This window comes from Protobothrops mucrosquamatus, unplaced genomic scaffold (assembly GCF_001527695.2).
Source record: "Protobothrops mucrosquamatus isolate PMUCROS unplaced genomic scaffold, P.Mucros_1.0 scaffold1740, whole genome shotgun sequence".
NCBI classification, from domain to species: domain Eukaryota; kingdom Metazoa; phylum Chordata; class Lepidosauria; order Squamata; family Viperidae; genus Protobothrops; species Protobothrops mucrosquamatus.
In genome coordinates this window covers 265,586-288,144 of record NW_015387886.1, presented here as the reverse complement: position 1 = coordinate 288,144, position 22,559 = coordinate 265,586, and the positions used below count along the sequence as shown (strand labels likewise).

The 22,559-nt window shown below is 38.2% G+C and overlaps 1 protein-coding gene across 1 annotated transcript in view; it reads right to left on the bottom strand.

Moving 5' to 3' along the window:
• Positions 1-5,089: 5,089 nt before the first annotated feature.
• Positions 5,090-22,559, bottom strand: part of SHC3 (SHC adaptor protein 3) — a 36,058-nt gene continuing 18,588 nt past the window's right edge. Inside the window, exons 4-14 of the mRNA XM_029285469.1 lie at positions 22,419-22,482; positions 18,839-18,958; positions 17,751-17,804; positions 17,121-17,172; positions 15,241-15,367; positions 13,069-13,222; positions 11,619-11,715; positions 10,796-10,928; positions 10,734-10,759; positions 8,479-8,774; positions 5,090-5,218 (exon numbers count right to left, since the gene is read on the bottom strand). Coding sequence (XP_029141302.1) covers positions 5,090-5,218; positions 8,479-8,774; positions 10,734-10,759; positions 10,796-10,928; positions 11,619-11,715; positions 13,069-13,222; positions 15,241-15,367; positions 17,121-17,172; positions 17,751-17,804; positions 18,839-18,958; positions 22,419-22,482 — 1,252 coding nt within the window. The remainder of the gene's footprint in view (positions 5,219-8,478; positions 8,775-10,733; positions 10,760-10,795; positions 10,929-11,618; positions 11,716-13,068; positions 13,223-15,240; positions 15,368-17,120; positions 17,173-17,750; positions 17,805-18,838; positions 18,959-22,418; positions 22,483-22,559) is intronic.

Here is a 22,559-nt window from a genome sequence, read left to right as displayed (position 1 = left end):
AAAGGCTTGGTGGACTGAAACACACACAGGAGTTCAGCTACACCCCCAAGAGCTGTTTAACACATTTTTATATCCTACCCATGACACAGATTCCCCGCTCCCCTATCGCACTCAACACTACAGATCATGGAAATTGCTTCCACCATGCAAATATTTCATATTGCTTGCTTGCCAAGAGGGAGATCCGAATGCTATTCCTTCCAAACACATCTCTTCTTTACTGTAGATGGGGTTCTTTGGGGAAGATAATTGACAGTTACAGCTACAATTCAAAATGGAAAAACAGGAGACAAGTCCTTCTCTTTCTAAAGGATGACCAAAAAACGAGACAGGAAGGGTGAGAGCAGATAGGACTGTCAAATACATCTTGAAATGCTGGCAAGGAATAGGAGACTGCCTGACTCAGTCCTTTTCCTAAAGCCAAGTGTGTCCACCCATCAATCTGCACAGCCCACAAAATGTCATGAGCAACAGCTATCCTGCAGGAAACGAGCCAAGGCTGCAGAAATAGATGAGATGCAAAACAAAAATCACAGCTGATCTTTTAATGAAGGAGACATCCTTTAGATTTCCAACTTCACATAATAGTAATCTAGCAAATGCCAAGATATCAAAGCCCTGCACAGGTTGGATGTCATCATTACTCAGGATACGTTTACCAAAGGAATCTTTCTCAGTGGTTCCTGTTCCTGAGTACAGATTGGATAATTGTTATCATTTCACGAAGCCTTCCTGAACAGCACTGCTGTACCACAGTGTCCAAGCAGACGGTGACTTTTACAAGAAGATCTTGCTTTATTTATTTACCATTTTGTTAATTAGACTTATAGTTTCCTCTGCATAGAGCCCCCCCCTTTCCCATTTTGTTTCTCCACAATTTCTTTACGTAGACTGAGATATGATAACTGCTATCAAATTACTAAATAAACTCTCATGCTTGAGTTAGACTTGAACCTGGATCTCCCTGGTCCTAGTACAACACCTTAATTACTACTGACTAAAAAGGGTTTAGACCATGGGTTTCCTCCTAATGGTAGAGAATAAACCAGATGTAGGCAACCTTGGCTCTTTTATGACTCGTGGACTTCAACTCCCAGAATTCCTGAGCCAGCTATGCTGGCTCAGGAATTCTGGGAGTTGAAGTCCACGAGTCATAAAAGAGCCAAGGTTGCCTACCCCTGGAATAAGCGATCATAAACTGGCATAAACTATCTGATATCCTCCAGATGTTTGGAACTAATTTCATCATTCTCAGCAAACACGGCCAATGGTCAAGGATACTGGGATCAAAATATACAGATGACACCATGTTGCCTATCTTGTTCTATAACTATATTCCAGGCCAAGTTAAAACTTCAGAATATAAAAACTGCACTGTGCATTTCACAGACTGCATTGCAACTAGCAACTTATCAGTACTAAGTCCAACTTGAAATCGTTATTTGATTGCCAATGCTGAATTTCTGAGAAAGTAATAATTATAAATTAGTACTCCAAGTTTGGTTTGAGTAGTTAGTTTTGGACATGATATTTTTTAATATGATTCTGGCGATTCAAAGGTTTGGAACTGTTCATTTTGAACAGAAAAATACATATTTTGGGAAGTGGGAGAAAAGAGTTGCTGGCTGACAATGATCTTTCAGCTGAAGCAATGTTTCAATAAAATATTAAATCAGATGATTAGAACAGCACCATTCTTTAGAATTATACTTACTTGAAAGATTTGGTATTCTTCATCTTCTATTTTGAAGAAGAGCTCCAGAATTTTTATTAATGAGTTCAGTTTGTGAGCTCTTACCTTCCTATCCCGTTCAAGCAAATGCTTTGTTATCTTAGATCAGGGCTTTTCAACCAGTTGTACGGGTACCACCTGTGGTACATTGGCACCTGGCAGGTGGTACGCGACCATCCTAGAAAAGTGGTAGCGGGGGAGGGGAATGAGCTGAACGGATGGCAGCACCGCACAAGCCTGAACGAGAGATGGCTGGAGCTGCAGGGCTGTCAGGGCTCAGCGGAAGCGCCAGGATCAGCGCCAGGCTCCAGCTGGAGCTCAGCGCTGATCCTGGAGCTTCTGCTGAGCCCAGAAGAAGCGCCGATCAGCTGGAATGTTGCAGCATCTCCAGGGCCTTGTGATTTACATTCACATGCTTGGCAACTGATTCATATTTATGACTGTCACAGTGTCCCAGGGTCATGTGAAGTAACCAAAACCTGCTGCAACCACCCAGCAGACGGGTGGAATAAAAACCAAACACCCCCACCCCACCTCCGCTGCCAATCCTCAACAGAAATGCTCACAACAATGAAAACCTCAAACAGGAGGAAGAGCGCCGCTGGGTGGGCAGGCAGGTGTCTTGCTCGGCTGTGGCTTGGGGGCCACTTTTTTCAGTGCCATTGTAACTTCGAACAGTCATTAAGCGAACTGTTGTAAGTCGAGCACTACCTGTACTTTATCACTTTTTTCCTTTTTTTTTGTCATCAAGTTTTTGACACCTTGCTAGGCGACTGGTGGTACTCGGATATTGCCATATCCTAAAAGTGGTACAATGGGTGAAAAGGTTGAAAAGCCCTGTCTTAGATGATAAAGCTGTACTATTGGACATCTGGAAATATAAATTTGGAGAAAGCTGTAATATTTGCATTTGCACACAATTCTAAGTACCCATTTGATATGTCCTCAGGACAACATAATCATCAAGAAAAAAATGTAGTCTAGATATAAACAGATAGGATTCTTATTTTTAATGAAAAATTGAATCTTTCAGATTTGCAGTTTGCTGAAATTGTACGCAGGAAAATCACGTTTTCTATATTTAAGTCCCTCCCATTCAAAAGCAGCCAAGAACCTTGTTTTCTTTATTTTCTAATTTCTTTTTTAGAAACTGCCTAGGATGGTTAGCAGCTGTTCTTTGTGAAGTGAGTTGAATCATAAGCAATGTTTCATCAGTTTCCAATTTTAAAACTCTGTAAGAAATTATGTTTTTTTTCTTCTGAAATAAGTTGGACACAAAATAGCATTGTTCAAATGGTAATATAGCTCATGAAGAGATGACTTCTGCCAGCTGGGCTGCTAGCAAGGAGGACTGTTCAGTTATCTTCTCCAGATGTTAGTTTTCCAAACTAGAAATGGCTTTTTGTAAGATTTGTTTAATGTGACCTTGCTACAAATACATAGCATTTAGAGGTAAATATTGACATTATAGAAAGTAAAAGGTTTTTTTTTTTTAGCTTCCATGATTCCTGGAATGATGAGATAGATAGGTATAGGGTTTCCTGCCTGAGCAGGGGGTTGGACTAGATGACCTCCAAGGTCCCTTCCAACTTTATTATTATTATTATTATTATTATTATTATTATTATTATTATTATTATTATTATTATTATTATTATTATTATTATTATTATTATTATACAGACAATGCAAAAGTGGCTATAGATATAGAGACAATTGCATTTGTTTGAAATGAACAAAGTCTTTGGGATCTGAAATTCCAAAGATACAGCCGACACCTATCATTATCTTCTTAATGGCAACCATTCATAAGACAGTTATTGGTATGATATAGATATTCCTACACCAGGGAGGAGAAACACTACTCTAGGCTGTAGGCAGAAATCTACAGTCTAATCTGTAGACTAGGCTGGGAAGTTTCAAAGTCCAGAAGATGGTAGCAGCAAATAATTTCAGTTTTGTTGCCAAAACCACAATCTAATTGAGGGCATAAAGTATACAATTACTTTACATGTTTATAGCTGTCAATGGGCTTATCCTTCATTAATCGAACCAATTCAACATTTTTGTTAAAAGTCTCAGAGCAATTTCATAATTTGGGGTGTGGTGGGGTCTGGGGGGATTTTTATTACATCTATAATATATGAACAAATGTAATTATAAAGTAAATGGGTATTTCAGTAATCCAAATTCTTATGAGGATAAGATAATAATGTTCTTTATTATTTCCTTTATTAATTTTAATCTTAAAAAAACTCTATTATATTTTCAGCAGTTTTCATATAGCTATTAAATAGATAGCCTCACCACCCCCAAATCAGTAAAAGATGAAAAAACTGGAAACCCTATTCTACCTTGTAATGTTATAACATTACCACCACCACCACCTGCCCCCTTTTAAAAATATTGTATAATCTTTGGTTCTAACAAAATATGTCCAGCAAGACAAGTCTCTCCTTCCCCCTACCACATATGCTTCCCCCCCCCCACACACACCCCGAGCATTCTTCTAGAAAAAGATGGGCATATAATTTTAGACTTGACTGCAAAAGAAGAATTACATGTATAATAAAACCTTGATATTGAACACTATTTTATTAAATCAAAGTAAATTCATACAGCATATTATTAGAAAATTGAATGCATGTACTCCATACACAGATCACTTCAAGTCAAAGTCAAAACAAATCGCAAACAATCTGGAGTAGTGTTATATAGGAACCAAAATGAGACATCTGAAGTGTGGGGAAATGTTCATTTACTTGAGAAACAAGAATGTGTTAAAAAGTTGATTCGGGATAACATTTCCGGTTGGAATACTATCTCACAGCGACATTTCCTTTATTTGATGCTCGCTCGTTGCATTTTTTTTTTCTGTTTGATTTCTATTATTGTGCTTATTATACTACATTTCTACTCTGACCTTTTTTTTTAGCTTTAATTTTCTAAAGGAAACAAGACTTGTGATACTTATATTCTAACTTCACAATCGTACACAACTCAGATCTTTTCTTCTGTTAAAACTGCATTGAAGAGTAGAAAAATGGTTGTTCTCTTCAGCAGATTGACTTCAAAAATATAACTATCTACCATGTCTACACAGAATGGGACATGTGTGTATGTACACAAGCAGTGTTCCTGTTAAAGACACTTTTCTGAAAATCCTCCTAAGCAGTATTTTTTTAAATGCTACTCTATTCCAAAGTCCGAAGAACATATTATTCTAGTACCCTGCAGGAATGGTATTTCTTCAGTCTACAGAAAACCTCAACAGGTGATGTTCTTTTTCTATGGACCTACAGCTACACTTTATTTCTGATTGTGGCTTGTTGCACATCTCACCAACCACAGAGCCAGTCACTGGGTTTTTTCAGCAGGCTGTTGGAGGCAGAGTTCAGTTCCAGAAGAAACAATGGGCAAATTGTGCTCAAGATGATGCTTGATCAGGTGGCTAATGCTGTCAAAGGTACGATCCTTTGTACGAATCTGAAAATAAAAAAGGACATGCAGTCATATCATTTGCCAGAGAAGGCAGTTTTGATGCTTAACTTAAGGCCAAAGCCAGATGTGACAATCCAGTCATACGAATTTGATAGGTATGGCAGTCTGGAAAAATTATAAGGTTTGGAAGATCAGGCTGGGAGAAGACCAACGAAATCAGTGAGGGATCAACTTCAAAATGAACCTATTTCTTTGGTCTATGCTTATTTCTTTAACTACCATGCTTGAGTCCACCAATCTAAATCACAATATAATAACATTATATTACAATTGTGAAAAAGACTACTTTTCATCATTTGTATATTCCTTTGCAGATTTTTAATGTCCAAGTTACTGATGTAAATAATGAGCAAATACATGGATCACATCGTGAATAGGGAGACGAAAGTCAAATTCAAGCACTGGGATATCCTTTAAAAGCTTAGATCCAAGCTTAGGAACTGTAACCTTTAACAGACTGGCCACTTTTTTGAGCAGAAAAATCAGAATCATACTTCTCCTCTCTCTATGAAGCGTCTCCCTCTTTGCAACTTCAGCCTAATACAGCCTCGTTGATGTTGTGAGAATAATCTTTGACCGTCCTCTGCTGTTCAAACATGAAAGTTACATCTATTACTTCTTGGTTCTTCATCAAGAACCAGAGACCAGCCTATAAAGTAGTAGTGAAATTTAGGGCCCATAAAAAGGGTTATGCATCCTTTTGTGGGTGCTAGGGATGATACAGACTTATCCATTCTACTTCAAATAATATAAAAAAACCTTATCAGGAAAGAATTTTTCCCTTTTTCTTTCCTGATGGGAAAGCAATTCCCGCCTAAATTAAGGTTGATGATCCAAGCCATATCAGAGTTGGCTTCCAGGGAATGTGGTTCAGTACTCAGTTTTCAGAGAAATTGGCTGGGAACCTGAAGTAGATCTGCTGGTGCATTCTTGAAATAGAGACTTATTTGTAAATAAAACTGATTCCACAGAAAGAACCAGCAGAGTCATTTCTCTTTCAGAAGAAAATGATTCCATGTACAATCTAGCTAGTTATGCTGATCACTTGAAATGAATTTGATGCATATGTCAAAATCATGTCATCTGACACCTGAATTGCCAAACTGATCCAAAGCATTACATCAGTTTATTTGCTCCCAGATTGCTTTGGAGAGGTTCAGCCACCTTTCTGGCCTTGACGAGGGCTTAAACAGGGCTGAAACTCTTCTTCCATATACGAATAAAGCTTTAGTGGAGCAAGTGGTTCGACTTTATGCTGAGTTCTCCGACATTGACTGGGGAATCGCTTCACAAACTTTGCCGTCAGACGGGAGAAAATGACATAATCTGTTATTCTCAGTGTCTGTGCTTTGCCATTCCTGTCTCTCTCTTCTCCTAGAATAGCGGTTCTCAACCTATGGGTCGTGACCCCATTTGGGGTCGATAGACCATTTCATGGGGGTCGCCAAGCAAGGCTGTCCGCCATTTTTTCCCCTTTTCCAGCGGGTGCCTTACCTCCCTTGAGCTGGGTCAGCTGGTGGTCAGCCTGCTCCATCTCTGCTGCTTGCCAGCTACGCCTCGGCCGGCGCAGGGGCCAGAACCACGCATGCGCGGCGCTCCCGAGCAGGGAAAGTGTTCGACTTACGACCGGTTGGGTAGTCCTCGACTTACGACCAGTTTAGTCCTTGACTTACGACCGGTTTAGTCCTCGACTTACGACCGGTTGGGGGTCGCGGCATTAAAAAGGTTGAGAACCACTGTCCTAGAAAGTTCTCTTAGAGTGAGAATCAACAGACAAAGAGAAACCATTCTCCTGTTGTTCTGTCACTGTTGTTGATTGAGGTAGAGAGAGAGATGTCATGGCTTTGTCTATATAGAAGAAGAAGGATATTACTGGAATAGGAAATTCCATCACCCAGTGCCCTCCAAGCTTTCCTCTTCAGACAGTCAACAGTGTCTTCAGCTAAGCCTGAGGCTTTCAGTGGAGATGGGGATGAGAAGAAGGCAAACCTTCAACCGAGAATTATGCAGGTTGCTTTGCACAGGAATACTTTTAGCAGCCAAAAAGTGGCATCTGGCTCATCAGATTCAAGCCTAAGCTCAAGGGAGGAGTCCAACCTTTATATCCAAAATCTGGAGCAAGAGACAATGATCTTATTCTTTGAAACATCTTCTCAAGTATTTGAAGTGTGTAACATACCCTTAGCTGTTCTCAAAGCTAAGCATGGCTAATGACTACAAACTATCACCCTAGGGCGTAATTTATAGTACCCTGATTGTTCCCTTCTCCAAGCTCAATCCATCTTAAAGCTTGTAGCCCAGAACTGGACAAAGTATTTAAGGCTGCATCTCACCAAGGCAGATTATGAGAGAATGATTTCTTATGATTCAGAAATGATATGAAGAGAAAAGAGATAATTGGATGCAGAATGGACTTTTGCCGTTTTTAATATCTTGGTTATTTCATATCCTTCCCAGAGGAGGATTCCTTTGCCAATAAACCACGCCAGCAAGCCCTGCCAGCCAAGTAAAGTACTGTGGTTGTCGTTGTTTTTTCTTTTTCTTTTTTAAAAAAGGTTTTATTTTAAAATTGGAATATAATATTCTTTGCAGTAGTTCCACACAACTGTGTTGGCTTTTCGATGGGCAATTTGGTGTGATTAGGCTGCCTTGTCCTTCTCTTGCTGTCTTACCTGAAACGAAGTGTAATGTCTCAAAACTTTATTGCAATGAAATCCTTGAAGTTATTAAGCTGAACCTCTGCAGCATCACTCTCCCTTAAAGATCTCTCCCCCACTGAATTGTAATCCCATTCGTCCGCCCTCATGAGGCAGTTGCAGATATTTTGATGCTTGCGGTTGAAGCTTTTATGGACTCATATCCAGCTGAACTGAATCGTATTGCCTATGAATTTCAAAATGCAAAACTGAATCAAGCCATGCAACTATTGAATCTCAGGTTTTCAATCTGAACTAAATCAGGGCTTATTTGCACACACCGAATCCTGACAAGGCTTCTGGGGTGCCATCCCTCAAGAAGCAGGACTTCTCTTCAGTGGGTTTCCTCCCAGCTGAAGCATCTCTTCAAAATTGCCCTGGCTGGTCCCTAAGATAAGATTCTCTATTGCTCTGAATATCCTAGTGCACCACTAGCAAGTAAGTGTGAATCAGTCTGCTTTAATGACGAAATTGGATAGGGCAGAAGGCTGTGTCTCTACAACCTAAAATAAAAAGGGGTCTCCTCTGTCCTTAGGATCAAATACTTACAACTCCTTCAGGGTCTACTAACAGAAGATGCTTGGCTTGTCCATTCTGTAATCCAGTGAGTACATAGGATCCTGGATTGGAGGTACTTTTCCTAACCAGAAAGTCTCCACTTTTCTTTAAGAGCTCTTCTGCTTCTTTCCTGGTCATTTCTCCTTGATACCAGGGCTCAGTGCTCAGTTCTTCAGCTACAGCTGCCCCACTTGCTCTGGAAAGGAGAGGACTGGTACATTCAAATGAGGTAGCCTTATTCAAAACAGGCCCAGGCATTTGATTCTTGAGAGCATCTTCAAAAGGGCCTGGAGAAAGAGAGGAAATAACAGAGAGAAATTAGCATCACAAGTAGCCCACTAATTATTTTATGCCATCCAAATTCCTTAATTTTTCTGTATACTGTACTCGGGAAAGATATCTGAATAAATTTCAACTACTGTTCTCTTCCACTGAGACCAAGGTGGGGGGTGTCTTAAACTAGCTTAATCTGAACCTCTGAACTCTTTTAATTACAGGTGGTCCTTGACTTACAACCGCAACTGAGCCCAAAATTTCTGTTGCTAAGCAAGACAGTTGTTCAATGAGTCTTGTCCAATTTTATGACTTTGCTTGCCGCAGTTGTTCAGTGAATCACAATGGTTGTTAAGTTAGTAACACAGTTATTAAGCGAATCTGGCTTCCCCGTTGACCTTGCTTGTCTAGAAGATCACAAAAGGGGATCACATGACCCCCCAGGACATGGCAAACATCATAAATATGAGCCAGTTGCCATGGGGAGCCAGTTGCCATGGGGATGCTGCAGTAGTCATAAGTGTAAAAAACAGTCAGAAGTCACTTTTTTTCAATGTCGTTGTAACTTTGAAAGGTCATTAAATGAATGGCTGTAAGTCGAGGACTAGTTGTAATTCAGTTGGGTAGAAAAGAAATTGTATTTAACTTTTCCCCCAAAAAACTAAATACATTTCAGTATAATTTTTATAAATAGCATAGAGTGTTTCTGTACTAATTTAGTTATAAGGTGATTAAAGAACTTTTCAGATTAAAACTTGGGCGAAAGAGAAGCTGCAGAGCGATGGAGTGATATGTAATAAAAGAATAACAGCAAGTCTACTACCTTAGCAAAGTACATAAATTTTAAAAAGCAAGAAATTCCTAAATGTTTTCAAGCACCACTTTCTGGACCCTGCCTAACAGGAAGGATAAGAACTAAGGTCCAATCTCAACCTGCATTCCAAAAGGATCTCATGATTTTTGGTATTCAAAGCCTTGAAGAGGTTTAAGAGAACTAGTCACATATACCTCTATCCATTTTCCAGCACAAGTCATTCCCCAAGGCAATTTAATCATCCAGGAGAGGCACTGAGAAGGAAGGAAGGAAGGAAGGGAGGGAGGGAGGGAGGGAGGAAGGAAGGAAGGAAGGAAGGAAGGAAGGAAGGAAGGAAGGAAGGAAGGAAGGAAGGAAGGAAGGAAGGAAGGAAGGAAGGAAGGAAGGGCTTGCTCGACAATTTCTGTCCAGTCTGCAATCTTTCTTTTTTAGAGAGGAAAGTTAGGCCTTAACTCCAGAAGACTCTCAAGGGAAGGGTTTATCATTCTAGGTTGTTAGAGTCAGGCTTCAGCATGCAGATAGCATTGATCATGCTTACTGATGACCTGTGACAGAGTCAGGATGGAGGAACATGTTTCTTGATCTCTCAGCAGTACTGAACATGGTATTCTTTTGGATCGGCTTCAGGCTTGGGAGTGGAGGCATTGTTTCACAATAGTTCTTCTGCTTTCTCTGTGACCAGGTTCAATTGAAATTGGAATATTAAATTAAATTAGAACATCGATGGAAATTGCGCACTGATTGTTTTTGTGAGTCCTAAAATGAAGATCATCGCTGCTCACAACAGCAAATGATTGGAAGTTCAATTAATCCACCCTTTCCTCCCTGCATAAGAAATGGCAGCCTTTCTGCTCAGCTCTCATTTGTTTTTCCGAAAGCAAGATAGTCAAAAATAGTCCCCCCCCCAAAAAGCAGGAGGAATGTGAAAATTTGGTTCGAAATTAGCTAATTTTTAGCAATTGTTGGGGAAGTTGAATCATGCCATAATTTATTAGCCAATATGTGTCCATTTTAATCTCTTTCCAGGATTGCACTTCTCAACCAATATAATGGTGGTTATAAAATTGTTGACAACTTAATAAAGTCTAAAAAGAAAAAAAGAAAGAAAAAGATAATCTACTTCAAAACAGATTTTTAAAAGATTGTAAGATGAATTTACTCATGTCAAAAAGATCTTTTCCTGGTCTGCTGTCTTTGGTGCTTTCTATTTTTTCAGTAAACAAATGTTCAGCCTCTGTCTGAAGAGCATGTAGAGTTTCCATATTTATATGTCGTGTATTCACATACATTGGCATCTCCTTTGATGGATCAACATTGGATTTTCCTTCTGGCATACTGTAAATGTCCAAAGACCCTGTGAAAACCAACATATCTTGATTTTAATGGGTCATTTTGCTTCAATTCTAGATATTCAATTGTCACTCTTTGTCCATTATGTAGAATTCATTCTGCATCACTGTTGACCCCTGGATCATTCCAGTATTATTTATTCCTATCCTGTGAACAATCAGGCATGTGCAGTTTTAAAAATGCTTATTTGTTTCAATATTAATTTTATAACCTTGTTTTTCTCATTTTCATATAGTAAAAGAGCATTATCTGGACACAAAAACATACAAATAGATAAGAAAAAAATGAGAAAATGTTAATAATTCTTATCCTTTGCAAGTACAGCTAAATGTAATTATTATAAATAACTTAAAGTCAGTTAATAGCAATTCATCTGAAATACCCCTGCTACTTTAGAAGAATACAATAAAAGTGACAGCAGGAAGTTTTTAATTAATTTTGGAATTATTGTTTGCTAAATAAAACTGACTTCAAGTAAACTTACAGGGGGATTTTTTACAACAGAGAAGAACTCTGCTAGATATGTTTGATAGCTAAAGAACCATAGTGTGAAAACAAAATTTAATCAGGATAAAAATAGAAAGCTCTTCTAACACAATATTCTCTAACCTGTCAATTATAAAAGCCTACATTGCTTGGATTCTCACATATATTACACTGATACATACCTATAAAATACAAGAGTGTAGCTTACCTTGCCTGCTGGGTGCCTGTTGCCGGTCTTCACCACATAGGTTTCTAATGTGCTGTCTCTGGTAGTATGTTTGCTCTTTTCCCAATGCTGAGGCAGACTAAGGCGGTAGTAAAAATATTCTTCATGCAAACGTTACTTTTAAAAACTGTAATGCATTATCAGTAGGTCTTTTTTTTATGATTGGTCCAGGTGCAATTCTACCCAAACCCAGTCTTCGTTCATTCATCATGTATGACACTATGCCTGAGCATGAATGAGTTTGCATAGGAGGATGAGAGTAATGATGACCTTCTGGAAAACTGCATTCTTTTCCTGTTTTATTAACCCCTGTAATTCTAAATGACAAAGTTGGTATATTACATCTATAAAAGGAACTCCTCCAGTTGAATCACTCTCTCCTAATGAAAAAAAGAAAGAAAGAAAGAAAGAAAGAAAGAAAGAAAGAAAGAAAGAAAGAAAGAAAGAAAGAAAGAGGGAGGGAGGGAGGGAGGGAGGGAGGGAGGGAGGAAGGAAGGAAGGAAGGAAGGAAGGAAGGAAGGAAGGAAGGAAGGAAGGAAGGAAGGAAGGAAGAAGACTATCTTAGTTAAATTAGGAGAGTGTAATGAACAAAAGTTACCAGAGCAGTGCTTTCCTTTCACAATCTTGTAAACATTAAATATTAAATAAATATTAAATATTTCTTTCATTCTATTATTAGATGCAAGATACCAGAACATTTAGAAACTCAGTTAATGTACATTGGAGAAAAACAAAACTGAACCAACGTTAATTTCAAACATGACCAAGTAGGAAAGAGATATTATCAGGTCATGTTATTATCCTTGAGTTAACTACACCAACATCTCTTTTTGATATATGGCTCACTTATGGAAACAATATAACATACCATTCTCCCCCTAAATGCTGTCTTTGTGCTACCTATTGCATTTTAAATGAAGACACTACATTCATTAATATCTGCCCAATTAGTAATGGCATTTAGGAAAGACAAAGCTCAAATACGCCTTAGACGTAAACGGGAACTCTAGTGAAGATCTTGTTCCCATGAGCAAAAGCAGTGGCAATACAGAAATAGAGATTTATGATGGGGCTGTTCTTCTGCATACAATTATACTACCATTTTGAAAAGATGTTGCAGAACTGGGCAGGGTAAAAAAAAAAAAGTTACAAGAAACCAATGAGGACAATGGGCAGCTTTCATGGATCAAATAAAAATATAGCAAGGAAGGACTTACACAATTATAGACGTGGTGCAGCTAGATATCGTATATATCATACTTGGCATAGATAAAATTAAGAGGGGCAAGAACTTCATCTTCTGTTATGATATCAAATCTTTGGATCATGCAGCTACATGGACTGGCTGGAGAGGCATTAGCAAAGTTCCTCTCTATCCTTTACTTCTTTTAGGCAGCTATTTTCAATCCATCATAGGGACTGCTTTGCTTACCTGAGCAGGATCTGAAATAGGGGGGATTTTGACCTTGACTCTTTCGTCCACTAGGCCCCCAGTGGGATGCGTTTTGTTTGGGAAATTATTGTAGTAGGGATGTTCTGCCACTTCACTGTCTTCTTCCATCCACAGTTCATCCAAACTTTGCATCCTGCAGAGAGAGGTTCTGTTAATTGCTTCTTGATTTATGTTCATTTGTTATCATAAGGAAACAATATTTTAATATGGGAATGGTTTATAAACAATTAAGTTTTTTTTTTATATCACAGAGTATCTGTGGATTGTAAAGTTTGATTGTAAAGTTCATGTTTACTGTAAAAGTCTTTCTTTTAATTATTAAGCAATTAGGACTATTTTATTGGGGTACTATGTTTCTCTGACGAATGAAGGCAAATATACGTGTCCCAGGACAGTGTTGCAGAATTCAGAGGTTTTGTCTTCCGAGATTTCAGACTCGTACTGGAACCCATCTTCAGGAAACTTCTCTCTAGCAGAAGCCCTGAAGATGGAGCCCATCTTCTCCCTGAAGATGAGCTGTAGTACAAGTCCAAAAGCTCAGAAGACAAAAATCTCTGGTCCCGGTGACCGACCCAGATTGGATCCTATTTTTCTCTGAGTTCATATCATCCTCCAAAGGACAAACATGAAGTGTGAGAAGGATGCCACTTTCTATCTTCAATAGTATGTTACAGATGGGATATTCTTTATTGGAATCAGGATTTGATGCATTGGGACTAAAAGCTCTACTACGGTACAATTTGAGTCCTCGTTCCTTTAAACCAGACATGTCAAACACAAGGCCCGGGGGCTGGATGCAGCCCGCGAAGTGGTTTCATATGGCCCGTGAAGCCATCCTGGAAACAGTGAGGGAACGGCCCCCGCTGCCTTGGCCTTGGCCCAGGCCAGCTGGGAGCCAATGTACAATTTTGTGGTGGCCATCTATGCTGAAACACATTCAGTCTTAGCTCCACAAGGCCATCTAGAAACAGCAAGGAACCAGCCCCTGCTGTGTCAGCCCCGCCCCCTGGGTGCATGCTGGAGAGGTGTCATCCTTTGTGAGGAATGAAGAAATGGACCATGCCTTGGCGCTTGCCCCGGTCCCACCCCCTTCTGCCAGAGGCTCTCAGATCTGTCCCACTCCTGCCCAGGCCCCCACAGGCACCCTTGACGTGAACGATGTAGAGCTGGCCATGCCCACCCAGTAGGCCACACCCACTCCATCCACACCCACCCAATAGGCCACACCCACCTGCCCCCCCGAGGGCAACCGCAATGCTGATGCGGCCCTCAATGGAATTGAGTTTGACACCCATGCTTTAAACAGAATACAAATAAATAAAGAACTTCTTCACTTTTACTGAAGGTTGCTCCTGTTCCTAGACTATTCAGCCCAACTTCTAGATCTACTTTGATAATTTTATAACAGTTATTCAAAGGTAATAATAACAATATAATATATCCAGTTTATGAAAACATCTAATCAGAACTCAATGATATACATATACCNCATATACCACTTTGCCCTGCCTAATTCTCAATAGAAAAGCAGGGAAATTCAGCTGTCTAAGATCTTCCGCATAAAGACATTTGCTCTGTCTCCTATCTTATGAACTTATTTGTCCCATTAAAAGGTATTCTAATAAACTTTATTGCCCCTTCAGTCTCTTAGATACCGAAAATAATCAAAATAATATCATATTATATTATGTACAGTATAACAAATATATAATATAGAGAGTCGTGATGGCACAGTAGATAGAATGCAGGATTGCAGGCTAAGTGCCAAATGCCAGGAGTTCGATCCTGACCAGCTCAAGGTTGACTCAGCCTTCCATCCTTCCGAGGTTAGTAAAATGAGGACCCAGATTGTTGGGGGCAATATGCTGGCTTTTACAAACACTTAGAGAGGGCTGAAAGTACTATGAAGTAGTATATAAGTCTAAGTACTATTGCTAAATACTGTATATAAGATAATGTATAAAAAGAGAATTTCTTCTGGCATGCTACTCAGTTATCATATCTAAACATTCTAGTTAAAACATTTGCAAGTAGATCTAATTAAAACATTTGCAGCTAGATCTAGTATTAAAATTCTTGAGTAAAATAATTCTTTGTATTCCACTAAATGAACAAATCTATGTGTATAAAAATCTCGGTAGTACTACTCACCTGCCTTGAAGTGCTGGAATCTTAGAAGGGCACTGCAAATATTGCTTAAAACGAAGTTCAAATGCTTGCCCTATGGTGCTGATTATATCCTGGGCAAGACCATCACAACATTCAAGAATATGACATGCTGGAAGTGATGAGAAAACAAGACCATTATTCAAATATATATCCAGGACAAATCTGTATTACACTTTCCAATTTTATTTGCTGACTTTTATAAATATGAAAAAAAAATCATCTAAGCCAGTGATGGTGAACCTTTTAGAGACTGAGTGCCCAAACTGCAACCCAAAACCCACTTATGCATCGTCGAGTGCCGGGTGGGTGTGGCCCATTGGGTGGGTGTGGCCCATTGGGTAGGCATGGCCCATTGGGTGGGCATGGCTGTGGTGGTAACGGCAGACTGGGTGGGACTAAAAAGTTCAATCAATCAATACCAACTTTGCAAGATCTTTTTTTTCCTGTGAGAAGTTGAAATTGACTGACTGAACCTTTTTTTTTTTTTTTGCACACGGTGGCGGAGGCCTAAAGTGAAAAGGTTTTATAAAACCCAGCTGAAGGCCTAGGAGTGGGGCAATGGTGCACGTGCCCACAGAGAGGGCTCTGAGTGCCGCCTCTGGCACCCGTGCCATAGGTTCACCACCACTGATCTAAGCAATGTTAAAGACATCATACTGGTATTGTTTTAATTCTTGATTGGGAGCAGCCCAGACTTTAATATACAATGTTTTAAATAAATAAATAAAATTTTATCTGGCCACTAAGCTATCCCTGGAAAGTAAAGCAAAAAATTTGAAGATCTGACTGGAACTATAGGGTGTTTACTCCTGATATAAGTGGTTAACATGTTTCATTTCTTTAATAAAGTTTGATACATCAATTAGTCTTTAAGGTATCTCAAGATCATGTCATAATGCACTTCTAGTCACTTCTTAGCCAAAAAGAGCTCTCAAAGAGCTCTCAAAGTCCGCAAGGAGAAGGGCGGGATATAAATATAAATAATAAATAAATAAATAAATAAATTAAGCATCATCAAAAATTCTCTTGCAGCAGTTAACTAGGTGGTTCACTGTTTCTTCAGCTTCTCTGCAAAATCTGATGATCAAAAATTCACACACAAAAGAAAACTAGCCCACCTCAACCTTTGCTGAACTCTGCCACTTCATTTGTAAAATGCTGAGAATATTGCCCTTCCTGTTGGGGGGCATAGGTTTACAGGGACATGGAGCCAATCCAGGAGCATTGCAAATGCTACATATCTAAGTATCCTCAACAAAGTTCTTATGAAAAGTTCTTGAGGGAGCAAAGTTATAAAAGTAAGTTCATCTCTCATGCAGATGCAGTGCACTCTGCTGGACTGGCTGCTAAGACAATCATTCTTCTTCCACTGCAAAGAGCCATGGTTCCATAGTGGTTATAATGCAATATTGCAGGCAAATTCTGCCAACTGCCAGCAGTTCGATTCTCTCCGGCTCAAGGTTGACTCAGCCTTCCATCCTTCCGAAGTCAGTAAAATGAGGACTCAGATTGTTGGGGGCAATATGCTGACTCTGTAAACTGCTTAAAGAGGGCTGTAAAGCACTGTGAAGCAGTACATAAGTCTAAGTGCTATTGCTATTGCTATTGCAACTCTTATTTCTAACATAAAAACATGGGAGAGTCAGTCTCAAATATTTGATTATTTTATTAATTTGGCCCTCATCATTTTGAAGGCAAGAGTGTTATAAAGGAAAGAAATATTCAAACAAATAAATACAAGCAAACTATAGCCAAATATTTGCAGGAAGCCATTAGAAATAAAATATGTGGCTCCTTGAAGAGAATCTGAACAATACGTGCTTTCAAAAGGAAGATCAGACTCAAGATAAGACATTCTTTACCTCTGTGATTAACAGGATCCTTAGCTACATATGCAACATAGTCTGTTGTATCCTGTTGGAGGAGGATAGAGAATGAAAAAGTGAAGCATCTGTCATGAATATGAAAGTTTCCTTTTGCGCTGAATTAGAGGTCAGTTGAATTTTCATCTGAATCTTTGCAACCTGGTACTTATGTCTGGATCCCATGGTGACAAGTATGTTACAAACATTGATCCAATTAGATTTTAAAACAGATACATTAATCAAGCAGGCATTCTCAACGTCTTGCACAGATTACTTTGTAAAACAACTGAGCAAATATTTAGGTTAAAAAAATCAACTGAAAGCTTAATATGCTATTTTTAAAAACTGAGCTGTATTTTTCAATATACATCAAATGAAGCTGTTACAAATTATGAAATTATTATTGGTAAATCTTGACTAAACGTCATCCGTATTGTAAGCCCCACTGAAAATATGTTCATGTATCACAAGCATGTTTAAATAAACTGAAATTTTCTTTGCCTTTCTCCCTTATCACTAAGCCACAAGGGTGTAACAATGAGCAATTTTTCCCAAGAAAGATAAGTAATAAATTTGGCACAATAACCTCTTGCATCAATAGCAAATGGTAGAAAGGAAGAGACTTACCACATCTACTCCAGATGCAAAAGAAATAGATTGCATATGATGGTTTGCTATAATCTGCAGAGTTAAGAAAACACAATGTGTGAGATACACAGAATGCTAGTTTTCCTTTTTTTTTTCCAGCTGTGTTCTTGAGCATGTAAAATCAGAAGCCCAAATTAGAAATACAAGGGTATCTATCAGTGACAAACATCATGCATCTCTACGCCTCCATTTAAAGTATATTCAAATGACAACTCTGTAAGATCTTCAAGAGACTTTCAGATGTGAACCTGGAATTTGGCAATGAAAGCCAATGCCTTGCCTTGCTTTCCCAACTTTTTTTAATTTTCATTTTTTATTCCAATATGGCTCTTAATCTACAGAGAGCCTTTCATTATTAGATACTTCCAGAATCAGTGCAAAGAGTTTACAACCCCAGCTTAATGCCTGTCCCCATGACACTGTTCTTGTCTCATCCCTAGCCATGGTTTACACAGCTGTACCCTACTGTTTTCTATACTGATAAACACCCAGTCCTTTCTCTTTAAACCACCAAAGTAGCATCACAATGCTGTGTAAAATTTGTTCTCTGGCTGAAGTTTTAGGAGTACTAAAAAGCTAAATTATTCTCTTCTTTCATTCCAATATGAGTTCTTTTGTATTTACGGCTTTAAGATCAAGTTCCAGAAAAGGTGTATATATCCATTTCTTTAAAACATTTACATTTCTCTTTTCTAACTGAAAATAAAAAAATATCTAAAGAAGGTAATCTAACAACATACAAAGCGAATATACAGCTTGAAAATAGCACAACAATAACTATGCAAAGAAATATCCCTGATCATTACCCATTTTACATCTGGAGCGAGTACGCGAAGTAGTGGTGGTGGGAACTGGAAAATGATCTCAATTAGTGGTGAGTTCAAATGGAAGAAACTGCCTCTTGAGTTATACACATCTGTTAATGTACCTGTATTTTTACTGAAACGAATTGGACTATTCAAATATTAACTTTTGTTTAACAATTGTGAGTATTAAGAACAGAAATAGCTTTCTCACAATAACCATCAGAGTTTAAAAAGAGAGAATAGGGATGATGAAATACCAACCTGCTTGCAGTCAGGAGTCATCAGATTTAAGCTGCTAGTGGATATATTCAGACTGATGTTCATTCCAGCAAACTGAAGATTGCTCTTCCCCAGAATATTAGAGAGAGCTTTACTTGGTGGCTGGAAAAGTAAAATGCATGTGTTTCAGTACTCTATCCACATTTGATACCCTCTGAATCCCGCTGAATAAATTGTCACCCCTAAAATTTAATAGTCAAGAATGTGACATTTTAATCAACAGTGTGCTGATGCTTTAAGTACTGATTTAAAAGAAAGAGAAAATACGATAAAAATGGATCTCATTTTGTACAACTGAGAAATGGAAGAAACAGTTTTAAAATTGGAATACCAACCTTTTCTGGTGAGACACCACTGTGTGAATGATTGGTGCCCAGTAATCCGGATTGCTGAGTGAGAATTTGCAGGATTGCAAATCTTAAACCCTACTTAAGATTTTTTATTATTGGTTTTCAAAAAGCATTTACAGGTAGTCCTTGACTTACAACTAAAACTGAGCCCACAATTTTTGTTACTAAGCGAGACAGTTGTTAAGTGAATTTTGCCCATTTTACAACCTTTCTGGCCACGGTTGTTAAATGAATCACTGCAGTTTTAAATTAGTAACTTGGTTGTCAAATGAATCCAGCTTCCCCACTGACTATGCTTGTCAGAAGGTCGCAAAAGGTGATCACATGACCCTGGGACGCTGCAACTGTCATAAATGTGAGCCAGTGGCCAAGCATCTGAGATGTGACTGTGGGGATGTGGCAATGGTTGTCAGTATGAAAAACAGTCACAGGTCACTTTTTTCAGTGCTGTTGTAACTTCGAATGGTCATTAAAGGAATGGTTATAAGTTGAGAACTACTTTTTAAAGAACACTTTTGTTGACTGAAGACAAATAGGTTTCTGAATAGGCCCTGCATTTTTTATGATCCTAATTGCTAGAGGGTAGGTTAATGATCATATAAATATGTGCACACACAATACACATTAAATGCATATAAATGTGCATAAATATAAATATGGCCTAGTTCAGGGATAGGCAACCTTGGCTCTTTTATGACTCGTGGACTTCAATTCCCAGAATTCTCTGAGCCAGCCATTCTGGCTCAGGAATTCTGGGAGTTGAAGTCCACAAGTCATAAAAGAGCCAAGGTTGCCTACCCCTGGCCTAGTTATTTCAGGGACCATCTATCTCCTGAAGGCTGTGTCCGTCCTGTAAAATTGGGCAGAGTATTTAGTTCGTGTTCACTTCTTTAACTCAACTTCTAACCAAACCTAACCCATTTCATTTAGTTGTTCTTTCATTCACATTGAGGTGTTTGTGAGTTTCTGAGCTAGATTCAAAGCAACTACAGTGTAGGGCAAAACATTATTTCAGTTTAGTGATAAGTAGAGATGGGTTACAAATGACTAGTTCCTACAGTTTCAAACAGTGTGATAACTGCTGTGTTGTCTAATAGATATTTTTATAACTTCTACCATCCAGGCTATTGACTATAGTAGCAAGCTCAAGAGAATTCTCAACTTTACACTTAATTCTTCAAGAGGGAAGCTATCCCACCAAGTAGATAGGTGTACCCATTCCAAACAATTGATTTCTCAAAATGTCTAAATTAAATCCATGCCTATTTTCCCTCAAACATTATCCAATGATTCCCCCAGGATATCCACAACTATTGTTGGATTAAGTTGTAGACAAGAGATAGGCATGTATCTTTTACATATTTGTAACAATGTAGACAAAATCTCCAGATTATTGGCTCCACATAGATATCACCAAGTATGCAAGATAAATTTGATTTTCTGAAGTTTGTGCACATCCTGTAAAATTGAGCAGAGTTGGCATCCTTTTGGTTCCATCAATTAAAAGTGTCAACTGATGAGGTTCATGAAATGGACTTTCTTTGTTTCTGGTTCTGCCCTTTGGTAAGAACATCTCCTCAGAGTTTCACATGGGCTATACCCTGGCCTTATCTAAACTAGCCCTTTAAATCTCATTCTTCTCCAAGGACTACAACTTAGACTGAGTGGCAGATCCCGTGTATGATGATTGGATTGCTATACTCTGCTCAATTTTACAGGATGGACACAAACTTCAGGAGATAGATGGTCCCTGAAATAACTAGGCCATATTTATATTTATTTACATTTATATGCATTTAATGTGTATTGTGTGTGCACATATTTATATGATCATTAACCCACCCTGTAGCAATTAGGATCATAAAAAAATGCAGTACCTATTCAGAAACCTATTTGTCTTCAGTCAAAAAAAGTAATAAGAATGTTAACAAATATAATAAACCACCTTTGTTAAAATAATAAACCAGGAGAAATCTGAAATGCTAGAGATGAAACCTTAATACAAAACATAGATCAATGGAAGAACATTTTGTAAAGAGGAAAGTTCACACATGCTGTGACAATTTTCTATTTCTGTTTAGGGTTTTAATACAGCTCTCACTTTACATGTTTAATGTTCCTAACTGCCTCAAACCCATTGTGCTTAATACAATCTGAACTAGAACAGCAGATAAATAATTATATAGGTACATGTAAATTAGTAGCAATGTTTGAACTGAAGTATCCATGAGTTACTTTATCCATGTAAAGAAAACTAGGAGCTCTATCATGTCTCAATGCTAAGATAGATACACACATTGAATGTACCCTAGCACAACACTTCTTGATACAAAAATATCATGCCTGTGAAAAGCTAAAAATTACATAGAAAGATATTCTACTTTGTCTTTTTCTTAACGTAGTTCCATCTGCAATAGAGCATTTGGTAAAAAAAAGAACTGTGTGATCTATTAAAATAATACTCTCCTTAGAGCATTAACTAATATTAATCTATAAAATAGGATCAAGAGTAGCTTCGGGATAGGTAATTTTATGATATTCAGGTTAGGGCTACCAAGTTTGGGATGCCCCTAGACAGCTGCTAGGTTGTTAAATGGCAAGACTTAAAATTTTCTGTGTCTCTTCACAGTCATCTAGTAGCCATCTGGACTGAAAACCAATTTGGTCTAATGGTTAATCTTTAACTCTGGTTAATTCCTGTTAATACACCGAGCAAGGAACAATAAGATGCAAGTTCCAGTCCTACTTTAGGTGTAGAACCCAACTATGTACTTTGGGGTGGTTTCAATCTTAGGAAGAAGGCAGTAGCAAGCCACTTCCAAAGATGTTGCCGAGAAAATTGAATGAATTTATCCAAGTAGTCACCAGAAGTCAAAATATAAATCTAAATAAAAAGTTAATTCTTCTTCCCCTATCCTGCTTAAGTTCTTATACAGTATATGTTTGTACAAAAAACTAAACATAAACATACTTAGTGCTGATCAATTATTCGTATCCCATTATCTTGGGTAGAAGCAATATAAATTAATAAAGAAACAAGATAGCAGTTCCATTTGATGGTGAAGATGTTCTAGGACTGAAAAGACTCAAGTTCATGTCTCCACAGAAGCTGACTGGTTAATTTTGGGACATTTTTCATAGATAAAATTGAAGAAGGACGTGATGGTTGGACAACAATATAGTGGTAATAAATAAGTAATTAAGATTACTACCTTTCTTTTTTTAAAAGCTCCTTTGGTTCCTGGCACAGCTTCACAAACAAGGCCAATTGCTTCTCTAAAAAACATGAAATATGATGTCAAAAGCAAATGCTTATGCTATTTTTCTTCATTAATTTTTACGAACAGTGCTTG